Source organism: Musa acuminata, chromosome BXJ2-11 (assembly GCF_036884655.1).
Source record: "Musa acuminata AAA Group cultivar baxijiao chromosome BXJ2-11, Cavendish_Baxijiao_AAA, whole genome shotgun sequence".
Lineage (NCBI taxonomy): Eukaryota > Viridiplantae > Streptophyta > Magnoliopsida > Zingiberales > Musaceae > Musa > Musa acuminata.
The window spans coordinates 29,395,123-29,422,054 of NC_088348.1; the positions used below are offsets into that span (position 1 = coordinate 29,395,123).

The 26,932-nt window shown below is 39.9% G+C and overlaps 1 protein-coding gene across 4 annotated transcripts; it reads right to left on the minus strand.

The window, feature by feature from the left end:
• Positions 1-202: 202 nt before the first annotated feature.
• LOC103971946 (mediator of RNA polymerase II transcription subunit 15a) lies at positions 203-26,519 on the minus strand. Of its 4 annotated transcripts, none has more exons than XM_009386113.3 (12): positions 26,175-26,506; positions 23,847-23,958; positions 23,181-23,304; positions 19,925-20,065; positions 18,698-19,825; positions 16,610-16,680; positions 6,422-6,496; positions 4,855-6,297; positions 3,094-3,438; positions 852-1,043; positions 683-771; positions 203-600 (listed from the first exon to the last, which is right to left on the minus strand). In XM_009386113.3, exons 1-12 carry the CDS (start codon positions 26,291-26,293, stop codon positions 399-401), a joined length of 4,041 nt encoding a protein of 1,346 aa, XP_009384388.2. In that variant the 5' UTR covers positions 26,294-26,506; the 3' UTR covers positions 203-398. The 4 variants fall into 4 exon arrangements, with proteins under 4 accessions (XP_009384388.2, XP_018676235.2, XP_009384386.2 ...); XM_018820690.2 differs by having other exon boundaries at positions 203-603; positions 26,175-26,444; XM_009386111.3 differs by having other exon boundaries at positions 18,698-20,065; positions 26,175-26,519.
• Positions 26,520-26,932: the final 413 nt, after the last annotated feature.

Below are 26,932 nucleotides of genomic sequence, written 5' to 3' on the forward strand. Positions count from 1 at the left end.
GAGAGGTTTAAACGACAAAGACTATAGAAGAATCTTTTAAGGCTCAAAAGAAACCCCAATAGATCTTTGGAATGGACTTACCATCCATCCAGTCAATAGGGTTTACTGATTGGTAACCACTATTTCTAAAGTGAACGGCCCTGTTCACAGCGGTTAATGTGTCGGTCGCCTAACGGACCGGTATGTATGGGTCCGTGCAGTCTGTAAAACACTGTTGATACATACATGCCATTGCAGGAATACAAAAATATTTTGTAACAAGTTACTTCATCAAAGATAAGTGACCGTCTGGAACTACATTGCATCGACTGCAGCTTAGTTTGGCAGATGCATTAAGTTATCTGCTAAACCTTCATAACTATTACTACAAACAACAGGTCCACAGTATCAAAGGAACATCAAGCACTTATACAGTTCTCCCAGGCACCATATCTCGAGCTAAAGGTTCCTCCACCGGTCTGCTGAGCGAATTCTGTGATTACTTTACGGACACAGGCGTCCCATGTCCTCGCCATTTCTCCCAGCGACATCGGCTGTGACAAGGCACGGAGAGAAATGATGAACCTTGACTTCGCTTTGACGGACAGATCATCAGATTCCCTACTATCACAGAAATATCAGAAACAATTCAGTTTCCTGTGTGTTAATAGTGGCCAATAGATAATTCTAATATTTTTCTAACCTTTGATCATCTGGAAGTTTGTCCAAAAGAACAGGGGAGCATTTTGGATAACTCACGGGAACAAGCAACCTCAAGGGCAGAATTGGACTCTGGATGACCAGAAGGTAAATATGAGAAACGTGTGCACATCCAAGTATGCATTTAATATTTTTCTATAACGTAGGCTCACCATGTGTTCCGAAGCAAACTGAGATTTCAGGCTCTCACAAAAGGCCACAGCAGTGAAGGAAAATTTTACAACTGTTCCTTCACCTTCCAAGGCAGCAGAACTTGAATCAGTCTCCTCTTCGCTTATGCTAACTACTGTGTCAACCAGCCGCAGGTTTATCTCCCTGATCTCTTCAAGCAAGGCATGATTTACCTGCACTTGGGCGTAACAGATCAAAGTGGTAAGATCTGACAGACTAGGGAAGGAGCAATAGGTATTGCACCAATAGATAAGAACTAAAAAATCATGTCATAGAAGGAACAAAATGAGACTAGAAAGAAAAGCAAATAATTATGACAAGGGAAGACAAAATAATTTGTTCATGAGCATGTTTCTTTATAAATAAGTGGGAAATTGATTTCTCTTAGTTTCGTATACTAACTAGAAACTAGATCTGTTTCCACCTTGTACAAGATACAATTGCTCATAAGAACATGCTAACTCCTCTTTCAAATTTTATGAAGACAATGGGCTCTTCATTATTTAATTTTTCCAGGTCTTAAATGAATGATATTTGTTTGGACATCCATGTGTCTGCACGTGTACAAATAGAGGGAAGAAAGGAGAAAAATATGTGTGCTGCAGGGTTGAGTCAAAATGGACATCAATACTAGTAATATGCAACTAAATGGTTTATTTCAGATTTTTTTTTATGAAATTTTAAATGATGAATTACCAGAAAATAAAACTTAGTATCCCTCAAGTGGATATATTAGAATTCGGTATTTCCAAAATATTGTGAGACATAAAGAAAGATCCAATAAATGTAATGGTCTAAATGGCACTAACTGCTGGAGAAGGCAATGGTGCTTTTAAAGGGGATTCTGTGCATAACCAGATAGAAAAACTGTTACTATAAAAGGGGAAACCCGGTGTAAGAGATTTGGCCATAGCAGAGTGTGCATAGATATTCAGTATACACAACCTTAACACTGAAATGAAAAAGGTTGTTTCCATGACCCAAATGCCCAAGCCATGGACCAATCTTATTACAGCACCGAGGCTCACAATCCAACAGTTCTACATATACTATATATGTACACTACTATGCTACAGACCAAAGTTCGTCGTACCGTACCATACCGGCATTTCAACCTGAGCTCGGTATGGTATGGTACTGGTGTACCGGGCGGTACATCAGGGCATACCGGGCGGTACACCCTGGTGTACCAAACAATTTTATACTTTTTCATACCGTAGCAGTGATTCAGTATAATACTGTAGCACTGTAGCGGTATCGGGTGATCCGCGTACCGGTAACCTGTTGGACCGGTATGTACCGCCCGGTACGGACGGTATGCTTCGGTATGACAGACCTTGCTACGGACTAATGTTGGATCTGATCTCACCCACATCACATAATATGCTAAGATCGATGCCTTCTCAACATTATGTTAAACTTTGGGTTGGCATGCAACCAGAATGGCTTATTTCAAATTTTTTTGAATAAAATTTTTAAATGAATACATTACCTAAAAGAACAACTTACTAGCCCTAATGCGGACCTATGTGAATTCTACAATACCAAAAGCCTGAGATATATAGAGATCCAATAATCCAAAGGGGAGAAGGCACTAGTGCTTTTAAAGGGGATTATGAGCATAACTACATAGCAACATTGTCACTATTAAAGAGGAATCCCAGTGCATGAGGCTCCAAGAAGAGCTCATTCAATATGCTCGATCTTAATCCTAAGGATGTTGTTTCCATGACTCGAATGTCCCAGTCATGTCGGAGCAATCTTACTGAGATAACAAAGCTCACAATCTAACAGTAGTTCCATATATCATATATATCTACTGCTGCAGACTGATGCTAAATCTGATCTGCCCATATAGCATGCTAAAAGTGATGCCTTTTAAAATTAAGTTAAATTCGATCAATTTCATGCAAATCATGTGCGATTAAAACCACATGTTCACATCTGCAAAAGAAATATTCCTTTTGTTAACAGTGGAGGATAAAAGTTCAGGATCAATACTATAGAGTGCTAGGGTTTAAAAGTTAAAATTGCTGCTTGTAAAGAATCATACAAGAAGAATGAATCAACATCTGGGAAAATAAGCTCAAAGGAGAGCAGAAAAAGAAATTAAAACAATTTATAATTACAAACAATCTGAGAAATCAAAGTTAATGGAACAACCTATTCAATAAACAAAAGGCAAAATTACATCACCAAAAGATGAACTGCATAATATCTCACCTCAACTTTCTGCCGCTTGACACGTGATGTTGCAGTTGACTCTAATTCAGAATTATCAAGACCATAAGATTGCTTAAAGCTATCATTAAAACTCCCAGCAGATGAAACATTATTCAAGGGCATGGCACTTGTGTCACGCTTCATTTTTTTGGTAGTAGCACTTCCATCCTGTGACATGAAGCTTTTAGCTTGTAAACGGCACTTTGTCATGGCAACTAAATCTTCACCGACAGCAACCCTTGAACCATTTCCTGGTGCTGAACCTGCTATCCTGTCTATCATGCTTACAACAGATCCGATATCACTAACAGCGGACCTCAGAGCCTTGGGCGTTGATGATCGTATCTGGAAAAATTCAATTCATGTTAGGGTACTGGCGACGTTTTTGACTCAAGAGCATAAAAGCATTAATGTAGGCAACAAAATTAGTACTTATCTAACGATAAGAAAAAATATTAACTAAATAATAAAAAGAACAAGGCCAAAACCCTCTGTGTGACACCTAGGAAGAAGTATTAACTAAATACTTAAGAATATTAATTGTCCGTTAATATGATTTTCATTGTTCATGCATAAGTTTGTAAGACCAAGACCTTCAGGGTGACACCTAGGAACCAAAGTGCATCATGGTATTATTTTTTACCTCATTTTCTTTCCCACTGTTATCAGATCCTGGAAAAAGAAGAAACATATTCTCTTTGCTGCCTGTACACTCATTCCATGTCATTATAGAACTTTGATTGTTTAACTATATAAGACTCTTGAAGTATAGCAAGAATTGATATCTTGATTCAGTACAAATACCAGTTGATGGCCAAACTGGTATGACACTGAAACTATACTATTTAGCCAGTGTCATCAGGGGTCAGGACTAGTCGGTACTGCCCAGACCACTACAAGCATAGAGAGACAGAGAGGAGGTGGAGAATGTGGAGGAGAGGTACAATACCGTTGTGGCAAAGGAAAGGGCTTCGACACAGACTAGAAGAGAAGAAGGAACAGTGGCCTCAACAGGGAAGTGAAAATGCAATGATGCAAACAACCAATGAAAGCAGAACCAGCAACAGAAGAGAAGAATAAGATAAAAAGAAAAGGAGAGTACAATACTGGTATAGGGTGTTAGGTTTCCCACATGGAATCACTTGGTACTAGTCTGCTTATCATCCGTTAATTTGGTGCAGCAAGTTGGGTGAGCGATAAGCTCAGTGTGGGAATGAACTGAGTGAAATTGTTTGGTCCACATACCAATCATCCATCAAACCAGTAAATCTTGGTCTGTACCAATTGATACACATTGATTCCAAACCTTTAAGTATGGAATAAACTATACTTGTTAATAATTATAAAATAAAGTATCATTAAATTCATCTAAATTGATTAGACCAAGATTTAGTTGAAACCAATTATTTACCCTAAACAACTTAGAGTTACTAGAATATGCCAAACATCTCTAAACTCTAGAATTTTGTAAAATATTTTGTCTAGTTCAAGTTGCATTCCACAACTCAAAAATTTTACTTAAATAGATACGTAAAAGGATATGTATCACTAGGGAGATCATGATTATTTGTTGTTACACTCATTTTTGTTTCTAGAAAAGCATATAAAGGTATAGCACATAAGTATATAAGAAACCTAAGCTAATGTAGCCATTGTGAGTGTGATTTCACATTGCAAATCTCACTTCATTCAGGGAAAAAAAAGTCACTTGACAACTTTAAATCCGTACAAAAAATCATAAAACAGAAAAACATTACTAACCACTTCTATTAAGCGCTCCAAAGGCCTTTCTGCTTTATTTGATTTGCCAACAACCGAATTTGGAAGACTACTCTGATTCCCATCAGGACTGGTAAATTCAGCCAGCAAAGGTGATGCTGATATTCCAGGTGTAGCAACATTAATTGATTGAGCTTGAGGAGGTGCTATAGTTGTTTGCTGATGTCTAGTGTGATTTGGTAGTGATGTAATACCAGAATGTTTTTCAGATTCTCCTGGAATTGGTGAGGAGGCTATAGGAGTGGAAGGAGATGCAACAAATGGTGAGTTAGCTGATTGCAAAGGTGTTCCAGACTTTATTTGAGAAGATAGAAGAGTATGCTGATCAAGTTGAGAAGAATGATGAGATATTTGGGGAGAGGAAGCTTGAAAATTTTGAGGTGATGAATTTGGAAAAACAGCAGCATTTTTCAGTTGTTGATAATAGTTGTGGCGTTGACCAGCTGAGTAATTCTGTGGATAAAGTCCTGGCTTAATACCAGCCCCTTGTCTCAACTTCAATTCATTGACTTCGTTCGTTTGATGAAGCTGTGGAATTTGGTGTATTGGAATCTGTGGTGTATGTTGTTGCTTCTGTTGTTGTTGTTGTTGTTGCAACTGTTGCTGCAGAGGCTGCTGAGCTTGAAGCAGTTGTTGCTTTTGTTGTTGCTGGATTATCTGTTGCTGCATTTGCCGCTGATGAAACTGCTGCTTCATTTGTTGATTTTGCATTAGATGCTGTTGCTGTTGTTGTTGCTCTTGCTGTTGCTGCTGCTTAAAATGTTGCTGTTGCATTGTGCTAGAATTTGGTTGCTTGGAATTAATATTGTTTTGTAATGAAGTCATTGAGCCCTGTGTCATAGCATTAGTATTGGCCAGTTGAGCAACACTAATGGCACCTTGCCCCGAGACCAACCCACCTTGCTGTATGGACGCAATTGCTCCCTGCTGCAATGAACTAAAAGAACTTCCTTGAAGAGTATCAATTGTAGAACCAGTCTGTAAAGCGTTTGTGATGTTCTGTTGAGGTGTAGGAACACCAAAATGTGTTGATAAAGGTACAGAACCCTGTTGCATGCTTGGCACCGCAGCTGTCTGCATTGAAGTCATTGAACCTTGAAGATTCATTTGCTGGTTTGTATAATTGTCATTTTGCTGCAGCTGTGGAACTTGAGATGGTTGTTGTTGCGGCATGGATTGAGAAGGTACAACAGGATGCTGAAATTGTTGCTGTCCAGGTGGCTGTGAAGGGATTACTTTTTTTTTATTTGAAGCCAGAAGATTTACTATTTGCTTCTCATATATAGGAAGTTTGTCCTTCAGTCCAGATTGAATATTATTCTTGGATAACTGCAAAAATTGTAATGTACGCTCCAGTATAAGCTTAAAGCTCTTTATTTTATCAAACTGTTCTGATGTCTTGACAGATGGCATAAGAGCATCCTGCTGCAATTAGCAAGAAATAAGAGAAAATCAGAAGGGATGTCATACAAAAAATTTCATACTATGTTCAGAAATCTTATGAATCTCAAAAAAAATGGTCTGGAAACTAATATGGAACTCAAGGAACCTGTTGCAGCTTCAGAACAATCCTCTGATAAAGCTCACTCAGTTCTGCAAAGTAGAGCTCTTTCATGGATTTTATCTGCCATATAAAAAAAATATATAAACAAGTTTCAATACATAAATCAACTAATATATAGGTTTACATAGTTTCATCACAAACCTCAGAAAATAGAAGCATTGATTTTATCCTAAAGCTTCTAAATATGTATATTAAAGATGCACATTAAAACATGTATGTAAAGATGTAAAAGGTTCATGAACTGGACAACTAACATCATCAGAATGTGTATGAATTCTTTCACAACCAGCAAGCAAAAGAGAATCTAATTAAACAAGTTATGCCCTAAGTTACAAATGGACTTGTAACTTCTTCATTCTTCTTTGTAAGCACAAGCACAAGTACGTGAACCTTAACAATTGGCAGTCCAGGAGAAAACTGTATTATAGTGTGCCTGCAGCATAGTTTATATATTGTTGATATAGGAATAATGACGTAAGAAGAACTGTCGACACCTTGACTCCGTGTTGTCACGGACAAACTTTGAAACAGGATGTTTGATGTAATGCTTATATCTGTCCGTGTCTGTTGGCATGCTCATGCCTTGTACAGCGTGTAGAGGGGCAGCCGAAGGCTTATAAGTCCCATTTTAGTTGGGTTGGTGACCTCTTTAGGCTTGTAAATAAAGGTTGTGTCATGTGGACACGTGCGAGAGCTTTTCGGTCTGTAATGGACCATTTTACCCTTTGTTGTGCCACTGTTCAGAGCTTGTAAAGTCTGTTTGTAATTTACATTGTCTATGAAGTGTTTTTCGGACATGTTTGCTTGTGGATCCCGATTGAGGCGTTCTCTTTAACCCGTTCTCTCTTTTGTTGGTCCTAAGGGACAATGGGAGGCTTCGGGGAGGTTGACCTTTGCGGACGGACGCGCGAGGGTGCCGCACGACTTAGGCAAAACCAGCTAAGTCCGTGTCATATGGTATCAGAGCCGGGACAAGCACTCATAGAAACACTTGACATGCAAACGTGGGGGACCTAGCGGGGCTGCGTTGAGGGCAGTCAGCACACGCGCGACCGTTTGGGGGAAAACGGGCATGGAGATGTAGGGAAAAGAGTCGCTCAAAGGAGCGGGCATCTGAGATTGGCATTCAGAGGAATGGCCAACCCTTCGCGCAAGAGGCACCACGAGAACAGGCAAGCTTGGAAGAATTTGGAGCGCACAAAGGTTGGGATGGCTGAGTTTGAGCTACGGCTCAACGTTGACAACTATACTTGATGGTGCTCTAGGCAAGCGAGGCGCTTGGCAAGAATAAGACCATGCAAGGTGGAATGAGTTGCTCAACGACCAAAAGAGTTATGCAAAGCTCACAGAGGTGAGGGGAATTGCTAACTCGAAAAATTTGGTACTCATGCATGGGCTTGTATGCGGACGATGGAATGTTCGTGGCCATCCCAAGGCGACCGAAACTCGGCGCCATAGAGCACTGAAACTTTCTCTTCGGCATGTGAAGGATACGTCCGTCGAAGGCTGAAGTGTGCAACGAGTTCAGCATGTTGCTAGGCCTTGAGGGGTGCAGCGGGGGCTGTATTGACATGAAGTCGCAATCTAGCAAGTGCATTTGCAAGAGGCAGAACAGTGCACAGTTTGTTCAGCAGTTCGAAGTAGTCAAAGGGGATGGTGGTCTCCAAAACGAAAAGAGATGTTGCTCCAACGGGACAGTTATCCAGGAGGGATAAGTCTCGGCTCTCCAGAGGGAGAATCATGTGACATGGACCTCACATGTTGAGGAGTACCTCAACAAACAACAACTCCACGAAGCTCGATGGACTGAGCAAGCAGCGAGGAGTCGTCGCATGATCTCGCTTGAGAGAATGCATTGGTGGATGCATTGCGAGATCGAGTGGGGGAGCGACCAAAAGCAACTTATGAAGGTACACTTGGAGTCGATGTGGAGATCGGACTCAAGGGAGGGCTGACCCGTGAAATGGTGGGTGCGAGAGCCACCATCGACTCAATGCAAAAACGAGGAGCGGAGCAACTTGGGTGTAACTTGGCGAAGTACCCAAGCCGCATGAAGGGAGCCAGCATAGAAGTTGGAACATGGAGCAGAGGCACAGTGCTTTTCTTAGACAGAGGTCAAGGACATGAACTCTTGCAGAGGCAAGAGTAGGATCATGTTGTTTCATGGGTCCTTCATTCTGACGGAGCGGACTCATCTTGCATGGTGCCAAAGACGAAGGGAGCTTCGGGGCACATGCACCTTATCTCGGAGAAGCATTTGATGGAGGAACTAAGGAGACTCAATATGCGGAGGCGAAGTTGGGTTCAGAAGGCCTTAGCACGGGGCAAGAGGACGCAGAGGCAGATACTCTTGAAGAATATGCCACAGTGTTGCCATTCGAGTTGCTATGAAGGAAGCGGTGCGCAGCGAAGATTGTGGTGGTAGGGGCAGAGGCCCAGGATCCAGACAATGGTGCACAAATTATAGTGAAGTTGGTGGACTTCGGGAGCTACTAGGCGACAGACTGTCCTAGAGCGGTGCTTCATCTAGGTGTGACCCAAGAGTGGGTGGATGAAGGTCGATTGTCAAAGGAGCGAACAAAATCGAAGGTGGAGGAGACCCTGCGATGTATTGGCAGAGGCCACACATGGAGGGTTCACAATTCGAGTTTATTCCACAAGGATCAGAATGCAATGGAGATGTCACCAGGAGGCGACATGGTGCAGCGGATCGTGGTGGAACAGTTCGTGGCAATACGATACACACGACTGAGTCCCGTGAGGGATGAGATCATATGGAGGTATGATCGGGAGCTACTGGGAGCTCCACTTCGGTGAACAACATGACGGCAAGAAGGGCTATGGATTCAAGGAGTGAAGGCCATGGTACCGCAGAGGCGGGTCTTCCGTGCGTGCATCGAATTTTGCTTCGGATGAAAGCCTTGGTCATCAGCATATGGGGGCTGGGTTCCACCAAGGGAAAAGTTCGAATGTAAGTACCAGTGATTTCCATGGGAGGAACTTGATCATGCAGAGGTATGATCGAAGCAGCTGGAGAGTTGGACTGCTCCAGAGCTCATATTCGCTTAAGGGAGCCCGACAAGTCAGCGAACAAGGTCGAGTAAGCGAACGTTGCTACCAAGGAAGCTAAGGAGAACAGAATCGGTGCAAACCCTACAATGTGATGGCAGAGGCCATGCATGGGAGTTGCAGTATGTCTTTCCATCGACCAAACAGACTGCTTGGAGAACACAGAGGTGTTGAAGCAGGAGGTCGAAAGGGGCGAGGAAGCGACGATGAGTTCAGAGGGACTTAGCTACCCAAAATCAAGCATCAGTTAGAATGGAGGTGGACTCAGAGGAGTGCCACGGAAACATATCTACTAATCGTGAAAAAAAGGGATGCAGACGCGAGGCGACGGATAGTAGTGCCATGGGCATGGCAGCGCCGTGGTACCGCAGAGGCGGGACTTCCGTAAAAGTCATTGATCCCTTGCTCTCATGGAGGGAGAGCGCTTGGTCGTGAAAGGGGCCGAAAAGGTGGAGTATGCAGAGGCAATCTCCAAGTACCGAGACAAGGCTGAAGGGCAGAGGCCAAGAAACTTCGTAAGACCGGTGTCAACAAGTTTCTCACCAAGATAGCCGTAAGTGAAGGACTTCGGGTCATGCAAGAGTGCACGACCAAGGAACGAAGCAAGCAGTACGCGGTGCTGTACCTTTGCTACTCAATGGAGTAGGCGGCAGGGTTGATGGAGAAGACGGTACAATCCCAGAGGCGACCTCATCTATCAGAGAATTACTCCAAGTTGGGGTGAAAACTTCCCGCATTCCAGAAGTTCGATGGCATTGAGAAGGTGAATCATAGTAGCTAACTCAACGCGAGGAGTGCAAACACTTCAAGTGCTTCAGAAGTGTGAGCAAAGAGCAGGCAAAGGCCAGTAACCAGCTCGATGCATGAAGTACAACCTCGAGAAGGCGGGCGAAGTCAAGTAACCTTTGCCTTCTCAACTCTTAAGAGAATGGGCGAAACCGAGTACCCCAATTCTCTTATCTATCCAGCAGAGGAGCCCTGCACAAGTTCAAAGACCCTTCGAAGATAATAGAAGACAATAGTTGTCAAATCCTCACCGACGGTGATCAGTGCTACTGAGAGTAGATTGTCCGCTTCATTTCCCAACGAAATGCCAATCGAAAGCGGAAGTGATGCGAACCTACTTGGATGTGACAACTAACCGAAAGAAGAGTCAATGAGCAGATTTTGTGGAGGAAGGACCCAAAACTTCAGAAGTTTGCGAGGCGATGCTCGTTAAAGCTCCAACAAGCATCCACCCAGTTCAAGCAGCATGTGAAAATTTTGAGAGACTGGCGCAGTAAGGATGGTCTTTTCCTTCATTTGGTGGATCTGTAGGAATCAACGAGGATCAATACAACTCAGCCAACCCCACACCAGAGTCAGAGTCATTGGCGAGTTGAAGCAGCATGGCGGATCAAAGGTTCGACTACTCAGAAACAGCAACGGAGAGCAGCTGGGAGCCAGGAGGCACATTGCAGCTGGAGCAGAAGATTGAAGACTCAGCAAAGGCGAAGAGTTGCAGTGTTCACAAAGGCTTCGACGAGGACGTCGAAGGGATAAGTGGGGGAGAATGTCACGGACAAACTTTGAAACAGGATGTTTGATGTAATGCTTATATCTGTCTGTGTCTATTGGCATGCTCATGCCTTGTACAACGTGTAGAGGGGCAGCCAAAGGCTTATAAGTCCCATTTTAGTTGGGTTGGTGGCCTCTTTAGGCTTGTAAATAAAGGTTGTGTCATGTGGACACGTGCGAGAGCTTTTCGGTCTGTAATGGACCATTTTACCCTTTGTTGTGCCACTGTTCAGAGCTTGAAAAATCTGTTTGTAATTTGCATTGTCTATGAAGTGTTTTTCGGACATGTTTGCTTGTGGATCCCGATTGAGGCGTTCTCTTTAACCCGTTCTTTCTTTTGTTGGTCCTAAGGGACAATGGGAGGCTTCGGGGAGGCTGACCTTTGCGGACGGACGCGCGAGGGTGCCGCACGACTTAGGCAAAACCAGCTAAGTCCGTGTCAGTATGGCCGGTCCTTCATCATCACATGGTCGATACCTCAACTCTGCATGATCGACTCCTTCGCATCATATGACCGACACCTGCATCCAACGCCACGTGGCTGACATGACTTCACCGCACTCACGACGATACCATATCCTTTGGATTTGGCGTAGCACGATTGCATCCAACGTTGGAGGATATGCATATCCACTTCCTACATTAAACCAGGTACTCGAGTGGAACAGTCCAAAACCTCACTATAATATGATCCCTCTCGATACATTCCCTAGGATTTGGAGACTAGTGCATTCAGCTTTTAAAGACTCGACATTCAACCAACACCACCTAATCAATGATTTAAAAAGCGCTAGGCGCCAAAAGGAACCAAGGTCCAAAAACGTCCGAGGTGCTAAAATATAAAAATATATAATATAATTAATAAATATAATTATTTAAATAAAAAATATGCTATTAAATTAAGAAAATTGGGTACAAAATCATAATAAATAAATAAATCATAATAGTATTTTTTTTATTTTTTTAATAAAAAATATACTATTAAATAAATAAAAATTAATAGTATTAAAATTAAAATAATATATTATTAATCTAATAAATAAAAATACTATTATTAGTATACAGTTAGCAGTATACTGTTAATATACTGATAATAGTATAGTGAGAAGAGTGTGAGAAGACCGAGGCTGGTGAGGCAACGACAGCGATAGCAGGCGATGGCCGTAGCTGGAGCGGGAGCGGCGAGCGGCGGTGATAGCGGGAGCGACGAGCGGCAGCGGGAGTGGGAGCGACGAGCGATAGCGGCGACAACAGCAACGAGCGATGACACCAGCAGCGACAAGCAACGATTGTGGCAATAACGAGCAGTCGACGAGTAGCAATTGTGGTAGCGGCGAGCAACGACAGTGGCAGCAGAGAGCAACGACAGCGGAGAAGAAATCTCGACGACAAAATCGCGAGTGCTAGGGTTGGGGAAGTCGAGGAAATCACGAGAGGGAGCCCGATATCGGTGATTTAGTTGGTGTGATTGAACCAACTAAAGCACCGGAGACCAACCAGACCTAAAAATCTGGTTCAATCACCTGGTTTAACCCAGGCGCTCACCCGAAGCGCCCAGCGCCTGGGCTCGGGCGAGCGCCCAGGCGACGCCTCTTTGAAGCGAGGCGCCTGGACATGAAACGAGGCGCTCAGGCGAGGGTGCCCGAGCACCTATTGAAATCACTGCACCTAATCAATAACTAACTTAAGCTTCGAAGGAACTTTGTCGGGCATGCCCCCACACAATTTGCAGGATTCGACATATCTCGAGCAAACTCGATCGACACCACACGATACACTTAGATAGTCTCAAAGTAGACCTCGGTTACTCTGAATTAACATCCTAGTCGTACAACCAGAATATGCTTTAACAATTGCAAGCATTCTCATGCTAGCAAAGTTTTTATTTAATGCAAAGAGCAAGTGATGAAGGCATGATTTGAACCCAGGACCTTGCAATATACTATCACAGTTTTTACCAGCTAAGCTAGCTAACACCTTCCCCGCTAGGAAAGTTTATTACTCTTAACACATTTCAACATCAGAATACCACATCAGCTCATAACAGTCAAGGGACAACATGACACGGTTCAATCCTTGAGAAACACATCATCAATCATGAGAGAGACTGACAAGAGACGTAGCAATCAGCAATAACCAAATTGAATATTAGCACAAATGTTTGACAGATAGTAGGCAAGTTTGCGTGCTTTGCTGAATGCAAGACCTACTTATGTACATATTAAAAGAGTGGTGCAAAACAGAAACTTCATACTACAAGCTTATAGGAAAATCATTATCAGAGACCAATATAAAATTGCTCTGTAAAGGTGATAGATATTAAGTAGAGCAAGAACTCAACAAGACAATTAAAGAGCAACCAAATGCTAAGTTCATAAAGCCATCACACATGAGTACCTTTCTTGGAAATCTAAAATTTGATGAAATATGTGCATGGACATAGAATATAGGCATGAAGTGATAAAAGCATGTTGATATGGAAAAATCTTATACAAACCAGACATGACACAACATGGACATGGAAACTAATACATGGATTACTATCATGTGTTATTTCTCTACTTGGTACAATAAATATCTATGATAATCATCCTAAAACATTATCACCCATTCATGCAAGTAGAAAATGTTCATAAAAGCGCATGAAACATATACATAAAAATTGATATATATTGCCAATATTTGAGATTTCTTGAAGTCTTATGTGGATGATGGTTCAACATAAACACAATACAAAAGGGTGAATCGGAAAAGCCCCTCCTTTTTGGCTTTTACCAAGGATGCTCCTTTTTCATATTTCTCAAAAGGCTTTCTTATTTACTATAATCCTTAAATGAGCATCTTATGGACTAATGCATAGGGTGAATCAGTCCATCGATTTGGACCAGTGTAGTCAAAAGCACTAGGTGCCATGGTTCCAACACTCGAAGCTCTAGAGGATCGCCCGAGCAAAGCAAGACATTCTCAAATATTAAAACTAAAAAAACTATTAATAAAAAAATTAGCATAGAGGAAGAGGAGGATGGAGAGAGGGTTGTTGGCATATGGGAAGGGGGGATTGCTGTTAGTTGGGAAGGGAGCAAACTGAGGAGGAGGAGAGGGGTCTATCGAGTATAGGAGGTGGGTTGTTCTCGGCTGGGTAGTTGTTGGTTGGAAGGGGAAGAGGAAGGAGAGGGGGCTATCAAGGTTCAGGAGAAGGGAGGGAGGAGCTATTAAGGAAAAGGACATTGTCTGGAAGCTGGCAATGGGAGAGGGGGGAAGAGGGAGGGCAAGATGCTAACAGTGCAGTGGGAGGGGTGCATTGTGGTGAAGAAAACATGGTGGCTGTAGTGAAAGGGGGGAAGATGCTAGAGTGAAGGGGGAAGTCATTGGCAACCAGGGTTCTTAATTTTGATGTGTACCGCCCAATACGGGCGATACGTGCCGATCTGAGAGTATACCGATATGCGGATCACCCTTTAATGGGCGGTACTAGTGTTTTAACTGGTACCAAGGCGTACCGACTAGTACCGTTCGAATTTCGATCGTTATCGAGGCGTACCGACGAGGTAGGTGGAGCTATTTTTAAGGTTTTACGATATACCATCAATACGCCCTAGCGTACCAATGGTACATACTGATACGTACCGTACCAAGCAGAGCTCGATATGCTAGTACGGACCGATATTCAAAACCCTGTTTGTAACAATGGCGAAGAAACAGGGGAAGAGAAGGAAGGGGGAGGATGCTGTCAGGGAAGGGGGGGAAGCTACGACAAAAGGGGGAAGAGGGAAGAAGGATCGAGGAAGAAGGGAGGGGGGAAGGTGAGGGTGCAAGGGACTATCATGAAAGGGGAAAATGGGGAGGGAGAAGGGAGTGTGCAACAACGAAGTTGGAAGAGGAGGAGGAGAAAGTGAGAGATACTGAAGAAGTCGTCGCCGCTCGCTAATGGACAAGAAGAGGGAACAATTGTCGTTCGCCAAGGAAAATGCCACAACAACGAGATCTCACCGAAGGAAGATACCACCGTTGCAACTATCGTTCGCCGATGGAGATGAAGTCAACCACCATACACTGAGGAAAAGCCATTGCCTTTAGAGAGAAAGAGAGATTGTTCTACATTTAGGGCATGGGCGCACGATGAGGGAGAGTGGGCGGGTGAGGGTAGGGTTGAAGGTGATCGAACCAAAGATCAATGTGGCTCGACTCAGGCTCAACCCAGGCTGCATTAAATTGAGCAGGAACCTAACCCACCCAATCCACTAATCGAGCTCAAGCCTCACCTTGCCTAAGTGAGTGCCCAAGCTCTCGGTGACTTCATTAATTTGGACCGGTTCAATTCCTCAATTACAACATTGTAAGTCGATTAAAAACATATATAAAAGCTTTGTTCTTGTTCCTAAAGCAATAAAGATACCTATTTGAAACCCAATTTTTATATATAAGTTGATTTTATTGGATTTCAAGTCTATTTGTCTCAATTATGATGTTTTTGAATAATATTTTGAATGAAGTTACAATGTTTTGATGTCTCCCTATTTAGCTTATAGAGGTGCCAAAAAATGTTAGTAAGTCTATTCAATAACATTGTATGCCATAGAAAGTCTCCCTATTTGACTCTCTTATTCCTAAACCAACAAGGATACCAATTTGTAATTTCATTTTTGTTTATAACCGATTTCTATTGGGTTTTGAGTTTGTAAGATATAAAAGTCTCCCTAGTTACATAAAAGCCTCCCTATTAGTTTTTTATATTCCTAAACCAATAAAGATACCTGTTTGAAATATTATTTTTATATTTGAGCTTGTTATAGTGGGTTTTGAGTTTATTTTATAACTTTTTTTAATAGGATTAATAGAGTTACCAAAAATAATGCAATGGTAAACCTTATAAATGAGACTTGGACCGTTCCATAGCACAGTGACAATCGGTCCAAATCGATGGACCAGTTCACCCTGTGGATCAATTCATAGAGGATGTAATCAGTCCATAGGTGCAATCAAGTTGTTCCAAATGTCTTGTCAGGGAGACACTTCAGAAATTATAACAAATAAGGGTGCCCTTTGGGAAAAATGAAAAGGGGCACCTTCTGGAAAAGCTCAAATGAAATTTACCCTAGTGTAAATAAAACATTAGTCTTAGTACGGCTAACCTATAGAACAGATGTCTAGAAGTGTCCAATAAGTTATGTGTTTGACACAGACATGACATAAACATGACAAACATTTTCAGCTGTCTACAATTGACAGAATAACTAAATATACCATACATGACATAAACATGACAAACAGTATCAGCTGTCTACTATTCACAGATTAACTAAATATACCATAATAAGTAGACAGCTAGATGATGCAATTTCAAAATGTGTGTTACTAGATCACTGAGTTTCTCTTACAATCTCACAAATCAAACATCTTCTTGGTAAATAGATTTTAATCCTTGGCATGAGATCTTCAACTTCATGCATGCCTAATAAATTAATTGAACACTTCCATAATGAATAAATCAACAACAAACAGGGCTGCAAATTTCAAAGAAAGAAACAAAACTTTGATAATATACACCTTTTGGTAAATTTCCTCCTGCCAATCAACGACACCACCATGTCCTGTTTGTGCTGTGGAATCCAATGATGCTGTTAAAGGAAAGAAAAAAGTAGCTAAATTAGTTAGATACCAATAGAATCCTAGTTGGCAGCCAGGTCATTTGAAGTTCAAGGACGAGCACAAATTACTTCAAAAATAGTTCTGACTGTAAGGAATTTTTATTTTTAGACACAACAAAAGTTAGATTGAAGGCGAGCCTTGGTACAACAGTAAGGTTACTGCTTTACGACCTGGGAGATCAGGGTTCAAATCATAGAAACAACCTCTTTAAGTATTTAAAGATAAGGCTGTGTACATTTGACTCTCCCTAGACCCCACATCGGCGGGAGTCTCGTGCATTGGGTACGCCCTTTATGTAACAAAAGTTAGATTAGTTCAGTGATCTTCATTCTCAATCTAATATTCTGTTGAAGGCTTCATTTCCCCTTGAATTGAAATAGCACCTAATAGGAAGATTGATTCCCAAATATCTCCTTTTTTTCGTCTTCTCTGTTTTCCTTTTCTTATCTTGCTATCCTCTTTTCACCTCTTTTCTTTTTTTCCCTATTTGTCTTCCAATCAATGCAAAACTGAGATGTGTAAATTGCAAAATAATTAAAAAATATCCTTACATATTTAAGTCTCATGACCCACTTAAATCTGAGACACAGGGTTTATCATAGACCTTTTCTGGTTTTCCCTTTGTCCCCTCTTCCTCATCCTCTCTCTCTTTCTATCTTAGGAACAACCATGGCAAGCGCAGGCACCAGGTACACTTCATTCTCCTTGTCCTTTTTATTTCAATTTTAGAAAGCCAATTACCACCAACAGATAATATCCTTGCAGTTACCATTGCTTCTCTCCATTTTCTTCTTTTGTTGTTGTTCTTCACCAACAGACCAATCAGAAAAAATCATATTAGCTGGTTCCGTACAAGATCAGTGGAGGCTGAATGACTCTCACAAATTTAGACTCATCTTGTACAAATACTTTGTCATTTGAACATATACAGTGGCCAAACTGCTATGTACGAGCATCATAACAAGTATTCTCACCCTTTTTACGAAAAAAATGTAGCATGCATGGGCCTCACAAATTTAGACTCATCTTGTACAAATACTGTCATTTGAACATATACAGTGGCCAAACTGCTATGTTAGAGCATCATAACAAGTATTCTCACCCTTTTTACAAAAAAATGTAGCATGCATAGGCCATTGTAGAAGGTATGTCCTAAAGGATACATGTTTAGTGCAAGGATTGGCCTAAATAAGACCAAATGCGAACTATGGACCTATTGCCACAGCTTATCCTCATGGTCAGCCTAACCAACTTTCAGCTAAATTAAGCAGCATTGATCAATCTTTAAAGTTGAATCTTCTAGAAAGAATGTGATCACCCTTTCAGATTTCAACTAAGCACCAGCACCAACAACTTGACGGCGCAAGGATTGGCCTAGATAACACAAAATGGGAACTATGAACTTATTGCCACAGCTTATCCTCATGGTCTGCCTAACCAACTTTCAGCTAAATTAAGCAGTATTGATCAAAGTTGAATCTTCTAGAAAGAATGTGATCACCCAATGAGAGTTCAACTAAGCACCAGCACCAACACCAACAACATGATGGATCCACCAATTTTTACAATGAAGATTATACTTCTGATGTCATTCGCTATTATAATACCTGTTGTATTTATACTTTTTTTATTTAATGTCACTTTTAGTTCTTAGTATCATACCAACAAAAAATTCAATTCATGATATCCACTTACATATGAGCTTCACACAAACTTTCTCAAGAAAAAAAACACTATCTAGATTCTCCATTGTTTTTTCAACTTCCTCTTTAAAGCAAGACAATAAGAATAAATGGTAAAAAGCATTGATCAACGGTAATGATCATCTAATGGAACATATTATTCACCAAAAGAAAGAACATTCAAAACCAAAATTAAACAAGGGATGGACCAGAAAAAACCATGTCCAGCAAACAAAGTTCTCTATGTTCATAAAAAGTTATGATGAAACATCCCGCAGGTAGAGGGGACAATAGAATGACTTACTACTAGAGGAGACCTCTGGAAGCCCTACTTGTGGCTGACCGAATTGCTTCTGTTGTTCGATTGCATTCTGGGGCAGCAAGGCACCTGAAACTTGAATTCTTTGTTGCATCTCTCGTTGCAAAGAACCTGGATGTTGTACCAATTGATGTTGCAACGATGCAGGCTGGGATTGGAACTGAGAAATCAGCTGATGCTGTGATGATTGATGTTGGGGCTGCTGACCTTGTGGTTGCAGCATTGCCAATGATGACTGCTGGTTTTGCTGCTGTTGTTGCACAGATGTCTTTGGTTGTTGAAGCATATGCATTGAGCGTTGATGTGGCTGCATATTTGAGACATTAGATAAAGATCCAAGTAATTGCTGCTGTTGTTGCTGCTGTTGTGATTGTTGAAGCACTGATATGTTACTTTGAGTGCCAAACTGCTGTTGCTGATGTAAAGAAATATTCTGCTGATTCAATAAATGTTGTGGCTGTTGCATGCTTAAAAGATTATTCTGTTGAACTGGAAGTCTCTGTGGTTGTTGTTGCATTTCTGTGACACTTGCTTGTTGCCCAAGCAACTGGGTCTGTTGGACATTTGAAATATTAGCTTGCTGCCCCATCAACTGCTGCTGGTGCTGCTGCACAGGTAAATTTGATTGCTGAGGAGCTGAAGTTGGCTGCTGCTGCTGCTGCTGTTGCAGTGAAGGCGCTTGTTGAAGTATGGTAGCCTGTTGTTGCTGTTGTTGTCTAGCAACTGATTGTGGACGTTGCTGAAGCACGGATGGCACAGATTGCTGAACTGAGTTTAGCTGATTTTGTTGAAGGCCAGGTTGTACAGCAGACTGGATTGCTCCAGGCTGCATCTGTTGAATGGTAGACTGGCCCGACTGAAGATTGGATGTCATTTGCATTAGAGGCTGTTGAGAAGATTGCAGCTGAGTCGTTTTCAGCATAGGTTGCTGCGGCTGCTGAACATGGGGTTGCAATAGTGGAGAATGCTGCAATTTCTGATTAAATACTTGTTGTTGGAGCTGATGCTGATAAAGAAATTGATTCTGTGATTGATGCTGCTGTTGGGAAATGATTTGTTGCTGTTGCTGCCTTCCCTGCATTTGTCTTTGTGCATTTGTGTAAATATCTGGTACTGCAGTTTGACCCAAAGAGTTAGAGTTCTGTGATATGCCAGGCATGTTTTGCAGGTTGGATGTCTGGCTAACAGTGGATATGTTGGATTGGCTGAGACCTGCGATGGATGACAATGCAGAGGGGATATTGGCAGAACTTTGTGCCGTAACTGAATTGTTGTTTTGAATATTCTGGGGTAAAAGTTGCTGCCTTGTTGAAGGCTGATTCACCATGATTTGCGATTGTACACCAAGTAATGCTGTCGGAAGAGGATATTTGGTAATGAGAAATTTAATCAAAAGAAAGAAACTTCATGCTTTCAAGGCTCCAATCACAACATTTACTTTAACAAACTTTAGATTATCAAATTTTCTGCATTTATACAGAGTTGACTTTGGGAATCAAATTCAGTGTTAGAATTAAGAAGGATTTGCTTGCCACAATACAAGGGGTTCCCAGGCACTGACAAACACAAGCATCAGGATGACAAACACAAGCATCATGTCATCCTGATGCCAGTCATATGTAAGCCATGTGCCCCTGACACTATGACCGTTGACACATGCCATATCTGGCGCCCCTTCCCCACATGAAAATGTGCTGGCTAGGTAATAGAGTTTGTTTTCATTTATTCTCTGCCCTCAGAAATAGGTTAATAATTGTGCACCTTCAACTAGGTTACAAATCCTGATTCAACTATATCATGCATACTATATACTCTCAGGAACATAAGTCGAGATGTAAGACCAGTCTATAGTACATTTATCTCATCTGGAAAGAAAAAAGAAAATTCAATCCCATGCTCTTATATCTCAACCATGGATTTTTCATGACATCTAAGCACACTGTGTCAGAGGGTTATATTAAGACCAGACATGTATGCAAGTGCTCTGCCCATGTATCATATATCAACACTCACTTGATTGGTATTATGTTATATTGAGCCAGCACTCATATGCTGATGGAGCATCAGCACTAGGCAATCACCCATACCAAAGTGATGTCCACAAATGCCAGTACAATAAAATAGTAAAGCCCACTGTACACAAACATGGTACAGTCACACCCCTACACCCCCAGAATTGAGACTAATATTCTGTGGTCTTATGACTCTTATCCATGATCAGATATATGTGAATTCTCTCCTCCAAGATAATTTTTTTCTCCAAATAGTCTAATATATTTCTATTTTGGAAAATAAACTCTTCTTCAAAACATTCCCCACAATTATGACTCCATGATAGCAGCTTTAAGTGTTTTTTATCAGTTTCAAACATAAAACTATCAGGGCTAGTTTCTTTTGTACAAAAAAAAGTTGCAACTAAAGTTTTTGAATATGTGAAGTTATTTCTAGAATTATTTTGAAAGGAAGACCATTTGGAAAATATTTAAAAGACAGAAAAAGGTAAGAAGTTGTGCTAATTAATCCTAAATTCACATTTGCAAGGATTTTATTAAGATCTTTTTATTGGAAACTTGGAATATATTTGAGCTTTATTTTTATGATCAAAGGAAAGTTGGCAGGGAAAGGACTTTGGACATATTGCAGTTATTTATGCAGACACAACAATATTAACTCAAATAAAATCCCACTAATTTCATAGAGAATCATGAATAAACCATCTATGTAGCTGATAGCTACACGTCTACAACAACTATATTTTTCTTGAAGAAAACAATAGTAAAATTCTTGCTATGCAACACTAATATGGGTAGAAGTTTACAATTTATATCTATTAGGTAAATTCCTATATAGTATGTATTCAACTGAGGAGGCTTAGTTATATAAAGCTTATTCCCTCGAGTCTTTCAGTTGATTGTAATCGATTAAATAAGAACTTGTTTCTTGTATAAAGGGAAAGACCATTTGGATAAGAACGATGGTGACTAAGATGACTGACTAGTTTGCCTAACACATGTAATAAAATAACTGTGTCTTCTAACAAAAAACTTCTTTGACACTGTGCCACTAGTCACTTATTTCTATTGTTTATCACTGCAAGCCATCAAACATATTCAAGTAACTAGTTTTATTTAATCCGGTTAGGATCTACTATGGCTTTCTTGTGTTATATTTCAAGTGTATCAGTAATTCACCACAATATTTTAGCATGCACCAAGGTTTTAAAACCTGACCAGCACCACTGTCGACAACTAGTCAAACTGGTAAGACACCATTATTCTGGGCAGTATACTGACCAATACCATCCCAGTCTCTCTCTCTCTCTCTCTCTCTCTCTCTATATATATATATATATATATGTATGTATGTATGTATGTATGTATGAATGTGTATGTATATATATATGTGTGTATATATATGTATATGTATATATATGTATATATATATATATATATGTATGTGTATATATATATATGTATGTATATATATATATATGTATGTATATATATACATATACATACATATATATATATACTGGACCAGTGTTGGGCTCTACAATCTGATACCGATTTTAAAAAAATGGTATCTATTATGCAAACATTGGGTTATTTCGTCAGAGGACAAATGAAAAAGGAACTTGATTTTATTTTCAACTGCACAACATCCAGGAATCCACTGTGCACAAAATATTAGAGATAGCTAACATATGTATCCTTCAATTGTCCTGTGTTATTGTAGAGACTAGATAGTATATAAGCACTATAAATGATATTTATTTATTGGAAAAAAATTAAATCCTCTCTGTCACATACTAAATAACTCAAATTAGGATAAAGTGTGAAGTTTTGTACAGCTTATCAACCAATATGCACAAAGAATTAATCCATAATCACATGTTGCACTATTTCCTATTCCATAAACTTTTCACATAGTCAACCAAGTGCTCATAAAATGCTTCAAGCATCTAAAACTAATTAATAGTGTATAGTCACTTCTCCAAAAATTCAGCTTGCCTAGCTAGAGTTTTAGACATTAAAAACACTAGTTTAACATGTTAAAAGAACAAGAAATACTATAATGGCAATTTGGAAAGATAAAAAAATATTCAAATGAAACATTAACCTCAAGTCAAGACCCTATAAAGAATCAATCCAGTTGTACTTATGCGAAAGAAATCCAAAGTATAGCAACACAAAGTTCTCGTTAAGGTATGAAAATTAAAGAATCTAAAGAGTCAAACGTTTATACAACTCCAATCTCTAGCATGCAGTCGGTTAAAGATTAGAGAACAATGAAAAGTGAGCATGAGTCTGTAGGGAAGCAAATAGTTTGTTCCAGTAATATATAAGAACATTTAATTGGCTTCATCTTGAAAAGCTAAAAAATGAATCAATATAAAAATCCAAGAAAAGGAGTAACAGATTCCAGTGGAGTCATATCCAAACCTAGCTCAACTTTGTAAGGAACATACCTGAGTCAACAGGATTTTGGTTTGTGATGGTACTGTTGGACATTGAAGGATTGATTGATGCAGAATGCTGAGACTTACTCTCCATTGAGAGCATTTTCAGAGAAATTTTCCTCAAATAATCAGACTGAGAAACAAAAATGTTAGAAGAGTACTTCCTTGAAAGCTTACAGTTCACAACAATAGGCAAGCAAGAAGCAAATAGATCTCTTTTCTCCTTTGGATTTCGAATGAAATATATACAAGAATGTATAGAGCTAAAGTCTAAATAAAGGCCCAAATTAGCCACCCAAAATGCTCACAAATAATGCATCCACAGTCAACTAACAGAAGTGCAGTTTGATTATCATGCCTATGACTAATAAGCAATTGAAAATTTAACAAACAGTAGATTTTTCTATTTGAATACACAAATGCATTACAAAATCCATTTGCTACTGTAATGCAGCAAGAGAGTACTACAATAGTACAAAGGGTTCTTTAAATTTTCACCACAGGGGATAAAAAAATCAGAAAAATCATGAAGATCATCAGACCAAAAAAAAGTTAAATTCAAACATCAAAAACAGTTGAGCATGGACCTATCAAAGGGTAAAGTCATTCTAGCAAAGTCGGACATGGAGTAGTCATTAAGAATGGCTGAGTTAGAGAGACAACTAAGGAATCTACCTGATTGGCAGCAGCAGTATATATCTTCTCCTCAAACCTAATAGCAATTTTCTGTAGTTCATTTAGACCCTCAGGCACTGAGATTGGGAGATGCCTCTTCAAGGTCTCCATTCTACAAATAGAAAGTATTGGACAATACAAATGAGCTATAAATAAATAAAATTTTAAGAACCAAGAAAAGGATGGATAGATGAATGGCAAGCACCCTTTGAACTATATATGAACAAAGAGCATGTCCAAAACTGCACAAACCGTAATGTGAACAAATGATAGTTTGCAACTCTGAACGGATCAAACATAGAATGACAATCTGAAACAGGACTTCTAAAGATGAATTTATTTTAAAAAACAGCTATTAGTGTAGTAAAGATACATGACATAAAATTGAGAGTTCTTATGGCTTTTTATCAACTGAAGTATATGATAAGGGTTCCAAGATAACTAAGGTGGTTGATAGAAAAATTAACTGTATACATTATATGCCAATCTGTAATCACAAAACGGATGATGGTGCAAAAGGCCACCCTCTAGATCTGGTGAATATACCAAATGCATGTATAATTTGGAACCTTACTCCTTGTTATAAATCAAAGATCATAAATGTATAAGAGGTATGGATCTTGGATTTTACTTTGACTGACGTGAAAAGAAATAAAAGCAACCTCCAAGCAAAAAAGAAAAAACATGATTATAGCAATGAGGCTGGACCAGCCAACAATATATTTCATAATAAAATAAAAATAAACTATCATGATTCTTTGTACAAAAAAATTTGGCTCAAAAAGAACTTAAATTGATAATGTTGTAAAACAAAGCAACGGAAATAGTGTCCTGCCCACTCAAGATGGAAACACACTAGAACAGTTAATATGTGTCAGCATGGCATGTCAGACCTTGCAAAATATGTTGCATACTATGCTACTTCATAACTAGGACTTGGCATAACAGCCCTATGACCCATCAAAACACTAGCACTGATAAAACTGAAGTCACTATAACAGCCTTTAGGGCCAATCAAAATACTGGTGCTGACAAAATTCACATTACTTAAAAATTATGACAATATTGATTTTACTTACTTAAACTCAGGTATCATGTGAACCCATTAAAATCATGATCTCAGCTCAAAAAGTAAATTCAGTAACGGGATTCATTTTTTAATTCAAGTCAGAACCTTAAGTTCACAGGACTCAAGCCAATCCTGGTCTGAGGAGCACTACTATCAATAGGATCTACCCGACCGACTCTTCTTATTTTGCAGGAACATTTGATCATAGGATTAGTAGTAATCTTTGTGACAACAACCAATTTTCATAGAGCTTACAAGCAACTCATATCTAAGGACTTATTGAATGTTGTTTCCAAATGGAAGTCTATATTCATGTCAGGAGCAGCCACTTCATGACCAACGAGGAATATTAAAAACTAATTTGGTCCTGCTGATTCCTTTTTTCACTTTTCAGAATTTGAAAGCCTCTACAGAAGATCTTGAATGTGTGTTTCATGTCTTGCACTCTCAGTTTCTCTCTCCTTCCCCCTCCTTGAATTTCTGTGTCAACAAAAGTTGTTATTGTCATCACATGTTTAAAATAATAATTTCTTTGAATATATCTCCAAATAAAAACCTCCTCATTTGTAGATACATAATGTCATCAATCTCACCTCTCCTAAATAAATCTAAGCCCAATCCATTCCTTCCCCTTAAAGTTCCATGAGCCTTCAAAGAAATCTACTTCACCCCCATACACCCCATTAATTTTTTAGCATTACAGCCACCAACATACAGGACTCCTAAACGAATCTCATCAGAAACATCTTACTATCATAATGATCATACTTTCTTTCTCCACAACAGCTCAACCAGTTCTGCTTACCACTTGCAGAAAAAAAAAAAAAAAAAAAAAGCTTTATTTTAAACCAAGCCACGACTCCTTCCTAGTTACAATCATGTTCAGTGGTAGTTTACCAATGTAAGCAACACGCAAGATCAACGTTCTGGATATGTGATGAGTGCAAGTCTTGAAACAGTAGTAATATGCACATAATTTTCACATGAAAGATTGGGACGCTCAAAGGGGAAAACATGATAAGGATCGAGATGGAGAAATTGATTGAACAATCAAGACATTAACTTTCCCCAGGATGTTTGAGCAAAAACAATCAAAAGTAATACCGACAAAGATAATCTTCGCAACCTTAAAGATCCCAACCATACCCTAATCTCACTCTCATCCTATCCAAGATTCGACCTAAACCATAAAATTCGGTAATAAAAGCAAAAAAAAAAAAACGCGATTTTTTTAGGAAAAAAAAAATTGGCCCGCCTACATCTTATTTACGATCCTATGCCGCGCCTCGGGCTGGAGTTGGGTCCTCCAGTCGACAGAGCCCCCATCCGAGGCGGCCGCGGGCTCCCCCTGAGCCGGCCTCCAACTATTCCCCTCCATGCGACTCGGCCGATCTGATCCTGTCCGAAGAAACTAAGATCCGAAAGAAAACAACTCGATGTGAGATCTTAGAAGAGCGGAAGCCAGAGGACACGAGAATCCATGGCGGAATCGGCTCGCGGAGAGACGGAGGAGGCGTTGAAAGGTCTGAGGGAGGGAGGGAGGGCGGAGCGGAGATTCCTTTTGTGGTCGCAGCAGCGACCGATGATAAAAAGCTTTTGGCCCTTCTGCGGTTCTACGCGTTCATTGAGGAATAAGTGTATTATATAAAACGTATATACGTGTAGAGACGACGTTTCCTTTGTGAGTCATTGCTGTCTTTTGACCATCGACAGGTCCCAAGCAACGTTAAAATTGGTCAATCCCTCTTCAGATGCATCCGCACTCATCTTGTGAGTCAGTTTTCTTCCTATTATTCTATTTTTATTTGGAAAAAAAATTGATAATTAATTTTGGTTCTAAAAATTGAACCAATGCTTCTTGAAATATGATAGTTGGTGTGTTGGTGATATCTTAATGTGTTATCTTATTCCTATTATAATATTTAGAATAATATCTATGAGAAAGTATCTTTGTGTTGGTGATATCTTAATGTGTTATCTTATTCCTATTATAATATTTAGAATAATATCTACGATA

What these genes read in the sequence shown, in the direction of transcription:
- LOC103971946 (XM_009386110.3), bottom strand. Translation starts at nt 26,293, where the DNA reads ATGGAGGGGAATAGTTGGAGGCCGGCTCAGGGGGAGCCCGCGGCCGCC. An exon ending in TGGAGCGCTTAATAGAAGTG is followed by an intron (nt 3,439 to 4,854) that starts GTTAGTAATGTT and finishes GAATTTTTCCAG; the next exon opens with ATACGATCATCAACGCCCAA. An exon ending in TCAAGCGGCAGAAAGTTGAG is followed by an intron (nt 1,044 to 3,093) that starts GTGAGATATTAT and finishes GCCCAAGTGCAG; the next exon opens with GTAAATCATGCCTTGCTTGA.